The sequence below is a fragment of the Misgurnus anguillicaudatus genome, chromosome 22 (assembly GCF_027580225.2).
Source record: "Misgurnus anguillicaudatus chromosome 22, ASM2758022v2, whole genome shotgun sequence".
NCBI classification, from domain to species: domain Eukaryota; kingdom Metazoa; phylum Chordata; class Actinopteri; order Cypriniformes; family Cobitidae; genus Misgurnus; species Misgurnus anguillicaudatus.
The window spans coordinates 23,252,388-23,265,094 of record NC_073358.2 but is presented as its reverse complement, the minus strand read 5'-3'; the positions used below and the strand labels follow the sequence as shown (position 1 = coordinate 23,265,094).

The 12,707-nt window shown below is 37.4% G+C and overlaps 1 protein-coding gene across 4 annotated transcripts in view; it reads right to left on the bottom strand.

The window, feature by feature from the left end:
- Positions 1–12,707, bottom strand: part of rtkna (rhotekin a) — a 141,445-nt gene that overhangs the window by 59,888 nt on the left and 68,850 nt on the right. The window contains exon 1 of one of the 4 annotated variants that reach the window (XM_055200069.2): positions 1,324–2,053. The exons of the other annotated variants lie outside the window; for them this stretch is intronic. Coding sequence (XP_055056044.1) covers positions 1,324–1,422 — 99 coding nt within the window. The 5' untranslated portion in view covers positions 1,423–2,053. Of the gene's footprint in view, positions 1–1,323; positions 2,054–12,707 lie in introns of those variants that run through there. 4 annotated transcript variants of the gene reach the window in all.

Below are 12,707 nucleotides of genomic sequence, written 5' to 3'. Positions count from 1 at the left end.
GAAGATGGATTACCATGAAGAATTAAAATGCACTAGGAATCCATGCAGATGTCCTTCAGCTCAAAGCAGGCGCCTCAGAGTCTTTTTATTATCTCAGGGGAATGCAGATGTTGAAATCAAATTTAGGGCCACAGAAAAAATGTCTGCTGCGGTAGCTGTCAGACTACCTGGAAAGCCAGGATGTAAGGTCTCAGCATGGTCTAAGAGGTCAGTTTTGTCACCCATGCTAAACCCTATGCACCTTAGCGATGAGCTGAAGCACACTGAAAGTCACATAATGAAATACTGAGCATTCATAACACACAACAGCTGCGAGAAAAACGAGGACAACTTCACCTCTTAACCAAGGGAGGTTAAAAAAAACTATGCCATTTGATACGCATGTTGATATTTCTTGTATAGTTTGTCACGTTCCTCCTGCTGCTAATAATAAATACAAAATTGACAGCACGGACCATTGCCTACTTAGTAAATCAGGAATGAGAGGTATCTGCCATACAGCGTGACGATGGCAGTGTTTCGTTTCTGCACCGCTCAGAGTTGCAAAACAAGGTATTGTTATTTTAACACCGATGATATCAAATGAGGAATTGTTTTCAAAGATAACACCTGCCAAGAAAAGTCTCTGCTGAGGTGTCTTGCAAAAATTGGTACTTATTAGTCTAGACACGTAACGTCAAAATCACAAACAAGGAGAAAAGTCTCTTGACACACAAAAATATCCCATGAGACACCAGATAAGTGTACAGTTGCTGACCAGGACCACTAAAGAAACAGTTTCTCTGTTTCAAGCATTACTGTATTTCTAATCAGTATTTATAGTGTATATTAAAGAGAGCAGCTGCATGATCCATATACAATTACAAGTGACAACTGGAAAAGTGTTAGGGAATGACCGCACACAGTGCCTTTCTGAATATTTTATATAGCCTAACAGCATATAGATTTAGGTTATACCATGTTACTCAATTGGTAACCCTGCTGAAAAATCCAGCTTAGACCAGCATAAGCTGGTGAGCTGTTCTCCCAGCTTGGTTTTAGCTGGTATTTCTGGTGTAGCAAGCTGGTCTAGCGGTGTTTTGGTCACTTTTTAGGCTTGCCTAGCTGGACTTAGCTGGTCAGGCTGGAAGACCAGCTGACTCACCAGCTTGACCTGCTTTGCCAGGCTGGGAGGACCAGTTTATAGCTGGATTTTTCAGTAGGGAAATCAATCCCTTTGGATAAAAGCGTCTGCTTAATGTAGATGTAAATAAATGCACTCTCATACTTCATTACACTTAAAATAGCAATGTAAAGATAAATACATTATATGTAAGTGCCTACCTTTAAACTCAGGGCAATCTGACGAATGTATATCATATTTAAGTCCTCCAAAATGCGAAGTTTCTCCTCCATGTCTGCGAGTCTGTCTATGGGCATCATTCAGGAGAGATATCAGCTTCGGATTTAAAGTTCAGTCTCCCACTGCACTTCCTCCTCCCCTTCAAACCATTAATCTGTCCAGTGATTTGAAAAACATTATGGGACGACTGCAAGTACATGAATCAAATGATCCAGAGCTAAACAAATCGGCTTTCACATGTCGCGTGTCCACAGAAAAAAGATTCAGAAGGCACCAATCATCCAAGAATAAAAATATAACTTTCCAAAACAAAACAAAAAATGCGATAAGGAAAGGCAGACGATATTAAACGATCTCCAAAAATCACAACCCGACACGCGCTTTCCAGTCGCTCCTCAAACTCTTCCAGCTGTCGCGAACGCGCGTGCTCTTTACGTCTGACTTTAACAACAATAGCGACTCGCGGTAGTAAATAAACGCTCTCTCTACTTTACAGGAAAGACTTTTAAACCCCCACAAATCAGCTTCTCTTTAGCGCGTGAGTATAATGGGTTATTTACATGCAGCTTCCTTCTTTGTGTCCCTCTGTGCTGATGTGAGTGTGTGTACTCTGTCAGGACCTTCCCACATCGCGAGTGGCTTGACTCTGTAGTGCCTTCACATCAGCGGCTCATTTACCATTCACTTCACAACACGCAACCCTTCATAAACAAACAGCACAATCACACAGTCGCATTTATTATCCACAAAGATTGACATTTTTCAGGCGAACTAGAAAGGTGTCAAGCTGTTAAGAAGTGATAACTAGCGGGTTATGTGCTATGAACTGCCTTCAAAACGTGTGGCGTCATGCTGCCTCTACTGCAATACGGGAGAATTAACTACAGGAAACAAAAGGACCATCTGTCCACTCGACAATAAGAAAAGTGCCTTGTGTGAACTGCAAAATATCTCTTTTTTTCTCTTGAAGATAGCCTGAATTAGCTTTAAATACATGATAATCCGTCCTCATTGCAAATGGACACAACCCATTATCTGTCATGTCAGGAAGTCATTTATTGGAAAAGATGCACTTTATGCTCATAGGGTATCACTGCTTGGATATATATTTCCTAAAGTGGTTTATGAGTGCTAGCACAGTATCAAACTTTAATATACACTTAATTATTTACAACACCATGATTCAATTTCAGAGTGGTCAAAAGCTTTTGCTTATACAGTAGGATTAGGACTAAAAAATCAATGCTTCACAGACTGTGAAAAATAACCATTTTCTCTCTTTTAGATGACAAGGACACAAAGGAGAAAACATAAGACATGATTTTGAACGATATTAAGAAAAATAGTCTACAAAATGTGGGCTCTGACATATGTTGATGAAAACAAAGTAGACCCAGGACTCTTGACTCGAAATTTAATCTCCCTTATGTGGCTAAGATGTTTGCATTCTTGCAACGTGTGTAAAAAAAAGTTTACATGTAGTTACAATATTATATTATATTCCATATAAGTGGATTAACTTTCTAAATGTATTAATTTTAATTAATTAGATTGATTATTTAAGAATATAAATTAAAATAACAAATAGTACCTGGGCAAAAGTAAAGTGGAAACCTCACAAAATAGGACGGAAATGGGAAACACGACACATTTACATGTAGGCATTTAGCAGACTCTTTTATCCAAAGCGACTTACAAAGATTAGGAAACAATAAAAGTAATGTGTAATAGGGAGGCAATAGTACAAAAGGTGCTTATAACAAGATACAAGTTTTCACTATTCGAAACAATACCTGTTTAAAGAAAAAGAAAGACTGTTTTTACTGAAACTGGAGAAGAGAAAGAAGTGTGTCAATATCTATGTCAAGTAGTATATTTGGAAGAAAATGTTTTTTTTTTTATTGTTTTTTGAATGTTGCAAGAGATGCGGCTGACCGGATTGCAAAAGGAATGTCATTCCACCAGCAGGGAGAAGTGAAGAAAAACGAGCGGAATGTGATTTAGTGCCCAATTGTGAAGGTAACACAAGACGCCACTCAGTTGTTGAATGTAATGTTCAGCTCGCTTTTCTTTGGCTCGGTTTGGTTGTCCATTGGAGTTTCGTGGGGGGCTTAAAGTGGGTGGGACCATAGACTTATCGTTTCATTTGCGCCACCCTTTACTGCCGTGACATCATAATAAAACACAATACAAAAGCGCTCAGCAACAGAGCGTATATATGGAATGGTGTTCTTGATTCTCGGCATGTGGATGTTTTTCACCGCCAAAAGGGAGTTTGGGTACTTGAAGAACACAGCACAGATGATGACATCACTTAGTATGCTCAGCGGCGCACAAGGGTAACCTCATCTTGCATTTAGCAATTCCGGTGGTAGTGACGATTCCCTCTGACCAATTAATGACCTGCATCACGTTTTAGTAATAGTATGGCTCACTTGAAACCTTAACCGAGGCGGTACTAAAAAGTATTGGGTACTAGGAACTGTACACAGTAGAAAACCCTCCAAAAGTGAGGTGTACTGAACCATTTCTGGCCGTACTATAGACAATTTCATCGGGCGCACGTGCGGTGACGCGATAAGCGTCTGGTCTAAACTTTCTGTTTGTTTAATGGTCTGACTAGTTGCTGAAACTGAACTCTTAAACAAATACCTTGTGAAAATAACAAATGTTTTGGGTTCCTATGTAATCTACGTGTTGTTTATTTTGCTTGTTATATAATTAAACTACTTTAAAAGGACATTGTTGTTATTTATTCTTCGCAGAGTTTACCAGAACTTACGTGATGGCCACGAAAGGCACTTGTTTATGTTGTTACTGCTGAAACCATCTATACAATGCAATAGTGGCATAAGACACTACAGAATCCACAATTAGGGCTGTCACAATGATTAAATAATCATCTCATCGCAATTGTTTGACCTCATCGCGATGATTTCAGATCACCGCAATGATTGCACATCTCTCTAAAAAACACAAGGGGGAGCTGTAACGCCTGTATAAACGAGACCATATCTAAATGGCGCTCCTTGACTGACAGTGTAACAAGATACATTGCAAAGCCATTTGATACAATGGTAAAACAGCATTTAAAGAAATGCTGCAAAACTATGATAAGCAGTATGAATTGTCAAGTAAAACATACATTTCCAAAAGTAAAACAGCAATTTCAAATTTAGGGACTTTTTTCAGTTTTTGAAAGATATATTCATTAAATAATTACTTTTAAATATGTGTTATGTTTATTAATATTTACTGCCAGGTAAACCTTGCAAAAGTTTTAATGTAAATAATCACAACAATGTGTGACATTTATTTCATGAACAAACAAAAAAATCTATGAGAATTAAACGTCAAGGCCCTAAAACAGGCAATTAATCGTCATAATCCTCACAATTTATTAGGCAATTAACCGTCAGCCAAATTTCATTAACGTGACAGCCCTATCCACAATAAATCTGTATAACAAGAAAGACTATAATCCGTGAGAACAGACAACAGTTTAAAACAGCAATTTCACAAATCTAATTCTGTGAAAAGGTGGTTTTCTGAGTCAGAGCATTTTTTCATCCCTGTAGTGACTGTGTAAATTAGCTATACCATGTATTTGGAGAATAACACTGATGAATGAGAGCTCTTGGACCTTTGACAAATAACTGCCACCTTGTTTTTCCTCCAATTATGCTAATCCTCAGAATTTTGCATTGCTGATCACTATACATAACAGGATATTCCTGTCAAAATGGGTTGGCGCCTCTAAAATGATATAAGCCTCATATACACAGAGCCTCAAAGAACCAGTGCTTTGCCAGGCTTTTGTTCCCTTACAGGACGTACCAAAGCGTTGGGGGACATTTCCCTTTCCCAATCAAAAATAAGAGAACAGCATGGTTTTTATGTTTGGGTGGCTGGTGTGATAAAGCTGTAACTGCTTAGGTGGCAAGAAGAAGGAATTTGACTGGGTGGAGTAAGGAAATGCCATACTGAATTTACCACAACACTTCAGGTTTGCTGTACGCTTAAATCTAGTGAAAGGAAGTATTTCAACAGGAGAAATGGGCTTTTCTGAAGACCACAGAGCATAATTTATATTTTGGTTGTATGGGTTCATTTTCGGCAACACTTTGCTAAGCTCTGTGGTTCAGTGATTGAAAGGTTTGGTAAATTTAGCTTAGACTCAAGAGATTTTAAAATCCTTTTAAAGATATACTAATAAAGCAAACCCATACAGAATCTGCAGACAGAATTGAAGCTCCTTAAGATTGCTGCAGAAATGAAGCACCCATTACATTTGGCAGACGGTTTTATCCAAAGCGACTTACTGTGCATTACAATGTATACATTTGATCAGTATACTATATGTGGTTCAATCCCACAATCATTTGCGCAGCTAACACAATGCTCTACAACTGAGCTCCAGGAACACCCACCAGGTGGATCACTTTCATCATGCTCTTAGCTACGAATGTAGTATACTTTTGGTAGCATTAGCTCCATTTAACTCTTTCCCCGCCATTGACGAGATATCTCGTCAATTAAGAGAAAAGCTTCCCCGCCAATGACGAGATTTTCCGTCTTTCCGCAATACCGCTATTATTCTTTTATTATTCCGCAACTTTTTAAACCCGGAAGTATTGCCCTATGGCAAGCTGCTGCATGTCCGTGTCTGTTTTAAAGATCGCTCTGAATGGGATCTCTATGAAAAGTCCGTCACAAAAATGGCTCACTTTTTGCTCAAAATGTGGTGTTTTTGCAGAAACCTACCCATATTCAAAAGCTGATTACAAAAGAACCACTTAAGGTAGGATGAAACGTTTTTTTTTTTTTTTTGAAAGCAGAGGGTCTGTTCTTTCATTTGGTATATTGTATGTTTATATATTTAAAGAAGAACATTTTCTGGAAGGCATTAATCTTTGGTGAAAATCATGAAAAACGCTGGCTCTGGCTGGCAACTTTTTAAAAAAACGCTGGCGGTGAAAGAGTCAACATACCCTTTATTTTCACAAAATCTCTCTTTTTGTCCTGCGAATAAACAAATATAAATATTATTTAAGTCAAAATATCACATGTTGTTTAACCCTATAATATCAGCCGTTTTTCATTAATTTGGGCTGAAGTTTAGTCAAAGCACATCTGTGAAACAAACAGACATAGGGAAGGGCAGGACTCTAAAGAGCTGCAAACCACTACAAAGAACTTCGGCTACCCAGCCCCATCTGTGAATCCAACCCACAAGAAACAGAAAAAGGTCGTACATGTACTGTAAACACATACACAAAGATATTTTCAAGAAAATATGATGTTCATTTACTTACTATGCGATATTGCGACACCTTACAGACTAATATATAGACGGTTTCAGCAGTAACAACATAAACAAGTGGCTGTCGCGGGCCGCACGTAACTTCCGGTAAACTCCGCTAAGAATAAATAACAACAAAGTTCTTTAAATGTAGTTTATTTATATAACAAGCAAAAAAAACAACACATAGATTACCTAGGAAACCAAAACATTTGTTATTTTTGACGAGGTATTTGTTCAAACGATCAGTTTAGCAACTAGTCAGACCATTAAAAAAACGAAATCGGAAGTAAAGTTCGGATCCAGACGTGTATCACGTGCGTCCGATGAAACCGTCTATACATAAATACTGTAATGAATCTTAGTTCATTTTGCCTGAGACAGAATTGTCTATTCACAATTTATCAAAGCACTTATCCATCCATTTATATTTTTTTTATGTTCCTACTTTTAAGATATATGTTGTCACTGTATTTTCACTCATGCTCTTCTCTGAAAAGAGGCGTGAGAACTTCTTTTTAAGGTCTGAGAGTGTACGTCTGAGGTTTAGGTCCTTTGGGATCTCCAGAACTTCCTGTATGCAGTGAGCCAGTTATCAGTGTCACCGCGCTAACATGCTCCACATGTCCATGGACAGTGATATTCCTTTGACTCATGTAAGTTTCCAAAGACTGTTCATATTTAAGTCAGATGCTGATCGTGTGATCTGGCCCTCATCCCAGAAGCTTTCCATCACCTACCAATCAATTCTCTCTTTCTCTCTGATCCACACACACATAATATACATCCTGAATTCCACCTACAGTAGTAAACACCTCATTAATTATGTTTAAAAGTCCATTTAAACATTACTGTATGTTCATGGGATACTAATGTTTATTTATTGCACGGACCGCTTTTCAGACGGACCACATGCATTATAACGATCTGAAAATGCTTGTACTGTAATGCTTCTCATGCCAATTAGTATTATGATTGAAGCACAGCATGCCAGGGAGTTGTTACAAAATCAATGAACTGCTGCTTAAAGCCGTTTGTATGCAATTGCACTTTATTTCTTTTACTTTGCACTAAAGAGATTAAATTGGACAATGTCTCCCTCTTATGGACATTCCTCACTGAAATCATTTCATCTTTTCCACTGCAATGGTTGAACGTTCAACTTAAAATCAAGATTGACTGAAATGTCTCAGCGTGATTTTACCTAATGCATGAGCAATAAACACTAGCACAACATTTTAGGGCAAAAAAACAACATTAAGCTGTGCCACGGCACCAGCAACTATGGTCCCAGTGTTTTATGGCTCTGTGTTTTACTTTCCAAAGAGAGGAAAACATATGTAGTGGAAATCCCTAGATAGATGACATTTGGAAACATCGCTCTGTAATATCTGACAGGCCAGAGATTGCCTGAATGTTTAATAAACAAGCACACAAGATACAGAAAATGTGGAGGAGGTTCACTGTCAGACAAAAAGGTACAAGAAGGTACCAAAGTTTTTCAAAAAGTAATCCTTTGTACCTTAAAAGGTACATATCTGTACCAAAATATACCAAAAGCTTTTTAACAACTTGTTGCGTTCAGCTTTCTATAGAGTTTTGCATGCACAGGTTCCATGCGGGCCCACCTACCCTTGGCATACTGTACTATGTGTTACATAACAATTTCTTTTACCACTGGGCTGTTGAATATTCTTTATTCTGATTGGTTGAGAGATGTTCCACGAGTGTGCATTATTTTTCCGTGAGCGCACACCTGACCTGTCAAATGTCTTAAAATAACCACCTGAGTAATGTCTGTGGTAACTGTGGTATAAGCGGAATTATTGACTCTGGTCCAGTCCGGTGTAGCATTACCACATTGGGAGTGCTTTTTTTTAAAATAATTCAACGACCCTTTGTAAATTATTCCTTACATAACGGGAGGTAAAACTGTTCCCCAAAAAACAGGAAATAATGGGAGAACATATACAAATGTTGGAACAAAAAAATAAATCTTCCCAATTGCACTTACATAAAATACCTTGTATAACTAAACTAACTTAATGTAAATCTGTCTTACAAAACAATGTTAAGACTGAGAACATCTATTAAGGTCTTCCTGTAGCTCACTTGGAAGAGCATCATGTTGGCAGTGTTTGCAAAGGTCATGGGTTTGATCCCATCGAACACACATAATGATAACGTATCTCTTAAATGCACTGCAAGTCATTCTGGATAAAACGTATGCCAAGTGCATAAACATAAATTTAAAGTAACAGGGGGGGGTATTTATTTACATGATGTATATAGGGATTATTTATTCACTTTGTTTAGGGACTAAAGATCTCTGTACATTCCAGTAGGAGCTTTCTGAATCAATCTATGTTGAAGCTCTAAAAAGCACATACATCTATCAAAAATGCAAGGAAGACACATTTTAGTTACACTGTAAAAAAAATTCCGTAGAAATTGCAGCTGGGTTGCCGGTAACTTACCGTAGATTGAAATGTATGTTTTTTACTGGCAACATTTTGTTCAAAGTTAAATGAACATCCCAGAGTAAAACTAAAAAAACAGCATCAAGCAAAACATTCTGGGAAACAAAATCTGAAGCAAAAAACGAGGTTGAAAAAAAGGTTGATGATGATTTCCGGTTCCCAGAATGCTTTGCATGAGGCTGTTATTGTATAGTTTTATTCTGTAAAGATAAAGACTTGTTAATATTTAAAATTTATTTAATTTTGAACAAACTCTTGCCAGTAAATAACATAAATGTGAATCTACGGTAAATTACCGGCAACCCAGCTGCAATAACATTGTAATTTCTACGGAATTATGTATGTACATACATATATACATACATACAAGAATATTTAGAAATTATATACTTGGCATAAGAAAATGACATGATTTTCATTTTAAGTTAAATTTGTCCTTTACCCACAATGCCCCAGAAGGCAAGACAGCCTGATTAATGGTCCAGTCAGGTCCTGCTGACTGAGACTGACAAACCTCATCCAAGATGAGTCAACTGAACGAAAAAAAGGCCCTCATTTTCACCTTTTGCACTGTACATTGCGAAATTTAGTCTACCTCCTTTGACATCATAATGTCTGGCACTCATGTGTCTGGGCAAAATCATGTCTCACAGACTGAAAGCAAGATATGAGTAATCCTTCCACTGAGAAAACTTACAACATGATGGAATCATACAGGCAAACAGGTATATCACCTTATTATCAGAGTTAATCTAGTGTTCTTTGGTGACCTGGTAGCTAATTAAAGGGATTTCTAAAATTGTGCCAAGATGTGTGTTAATGAAATAGATAAAAATATTCTGAACGTGCAAGGGAATTGGGTTGCTAGAGTTTGGGATCTAAAACTTTAGTGTCACTCTTTAACATTAAGTTTTATCAAATAAAGGGTTTATGTAATGCAATTTTATGTTTTCCTTTGTCTTTGGAGTGTTAAAAGCTATTTGTGCATAAGATCTGTCACAAAAGATTAAGTCTCAAACCCAAAGAGATATTCTTCTAAAAGTAAAGGCTCATCCACGCTTTCCTAAAACGCCTCGAACATGCCCCACATACAGTACATTACTGTGTGGAAAGATTTGCATTAAACCGCCCAAATGTTTACGCATAACTTTCACAGTCTCTAGTATTGTTGCTGTTCTTTGCGAGCTGATATTCCAAATATAGTAAGGGGCGTAACATTTCCGTCATACGCTTGAGGTATTCACAATGCACTGGATAGCTGGTCAATAAAAGCACACTGTGCTTCTCAGAACAATAAGCTTTGTAAAAATCAACGTGTTTCAAAAAGGCGTGGCATAGAGAAACAATAATTGATTAAACCTTAAATGATTAAATGTTGCAAACATCTGCTGAGGTCAATCAAACAACAGTATAGAAAGGGATTTGATGTATAGACCTTATGATATAAATATCTGTTCCAACAGTTTCAAGTACCGACATAAACATTCCACATAAACATTATGTGGAAAATAATGTGTTTTTCAAACCTTAAACCACATAAACAAACTTCATTACACTGAATACACAAAATAAATTTAGCAACGTCATATGACCACTTTAAAAATATCGGTACTTAAAACTGTTGGAACAGATATTTATATCATAAGGTCTATACATCAAATCCTTCTCTATAGTTTGTTTCACCTACATACATTTAACCATTCAGCACTTTTATCCAAAGCAAATACAGAATATGCAAAAACATAGCAAAAATCACTCATATGTTCCATTGTGTCATCCTTACAGAGATTTTACAGGGACCAACAGTCAAAGCTAGTTAAAGTGCACATATTTCATTACTAATAAACAACGTTATTTGTGTATTTGGTATAAAACAATGTGTTCGCGTGGTTTATGGTTAAAAAAAACATTATTTTCCACATACCGTACATTTTTGTAGCTCCAGATATACTGCCTTCCTCAAACGCTCTGATTGTGTACAAAGCTCATCGATCTGAAAAGCTCTGTGTCCCTGATTGGCCAGCTAATCTGTACGTTGAAATTGACCTGAATACCTCTGATGTCAGCAGAAATGTGACGCTCCTTACCATGTTTGAAAGAACAGCTCACAATGAAATGCTAAGTAAGGAATAATTGACGACGGTGACGGAGTCAATTATTCCACTTACACTATGGTTACCACACCTCAAGACATCGATCACATGATATATTTAAAGGGATTCGTCTGGTTTTGTACTTATATCGTTATCGTCTATCGTCTCATCCAACGGCTCTTTTGCTTGTTCCAAATCGTCATTTTAAAGCTGGCAATGGAGAGAGAGAGAGAGAGAGAGAGAGAGAGAGAGATTGTGTGAAAGATGACCTCTGTGCATCTCTTAATAACAGCACTGTTATTGCCTCGGAAAATCGTCTGTCATGTTGTTTTTGTTAGTCCGTTATTACAGTTAACTATGCGAAGTGATATGGAACTGTAATGTGGTCAAGAGAGCTGCCTGGAACTACGTTTGCTGTGCGTTTCCCAGGAAATAATTGCACACCTCAAGATGTACATCAGCCAATCAGATTCAAGCATTCAATAGACCCGTAGTATAACATGTATTAATACGCACCTACACACCAAAGGAAATGTAAAACGTAAATTGGACCATAGTTGCTCTTTAATAAATATTCAATAACTTAAACTACACAAACCAACCCCCTGCTAACCTTAAAGATTTTAAACATGGTATGAATGAATTGAACTCTTACTACTACCCTTCATTCTAAAAATGACCATGATTATCTAAAAGGGTTAGAAAAAACAAAACAGTAACATTTTAATCTTCTCTTTGGGGAATAAAAATACCTACTGGCTTAGCGGGAGAGATTGTATTAAAGCTCATCAGATCAGGCTGGGGAATATAAGGATCAATGCCATTTTCAGAAACTGAGGACATTGTAAAGTAGAACTAACAAATGGTTATGGATGTCAGTTTGTGTTTGAAGTAAACCAAGCATGTTAACAATTTTTAACAAACGCCCCAGGTCAATATGAGTGTGATACATACAGTAGTAGAGTTTCTACAAAAGCGTTTGGCACAGATGTCAAAGTATAGTCATTTCAGAAAAAGTGGGAAAGAACTGGGTTACAAATACAGGTCTGTAATGGCTTGGACTGTGTTCAGCAATGACGTACATGGCTTGTGTGAGACAGCTGTGGCCGTCATCACTTGGTCATTTGTGTGTGTACAATGCTATGCTCTTGGCATTTAGTGAGGCCAAGTCTCACAGATGAATAGAAAGTTGAGTGAATGAGGCAAAAGTGTAGATTCTATCAAATCCACTGGGTAAACTCAATGAAAGCCGTGACGTTCAAACTGTTTACAGTTTCACTGTTTACGCTACAGTACATATCCTAGATTAAAAAAGACAAGTACAGACAATGTAGGGGAGTAATTAACTAAAAGTATCAACATCTTATCTGCAAATTTAGTGGCGTGACATTATTTCAGCTGTTTTTAAAATACTTTTCCAGTGCACGTATCCGGGTGGCATGACAGAATGCTACATCAATGCAGTTTTATTACATTTTATTGCACTGACA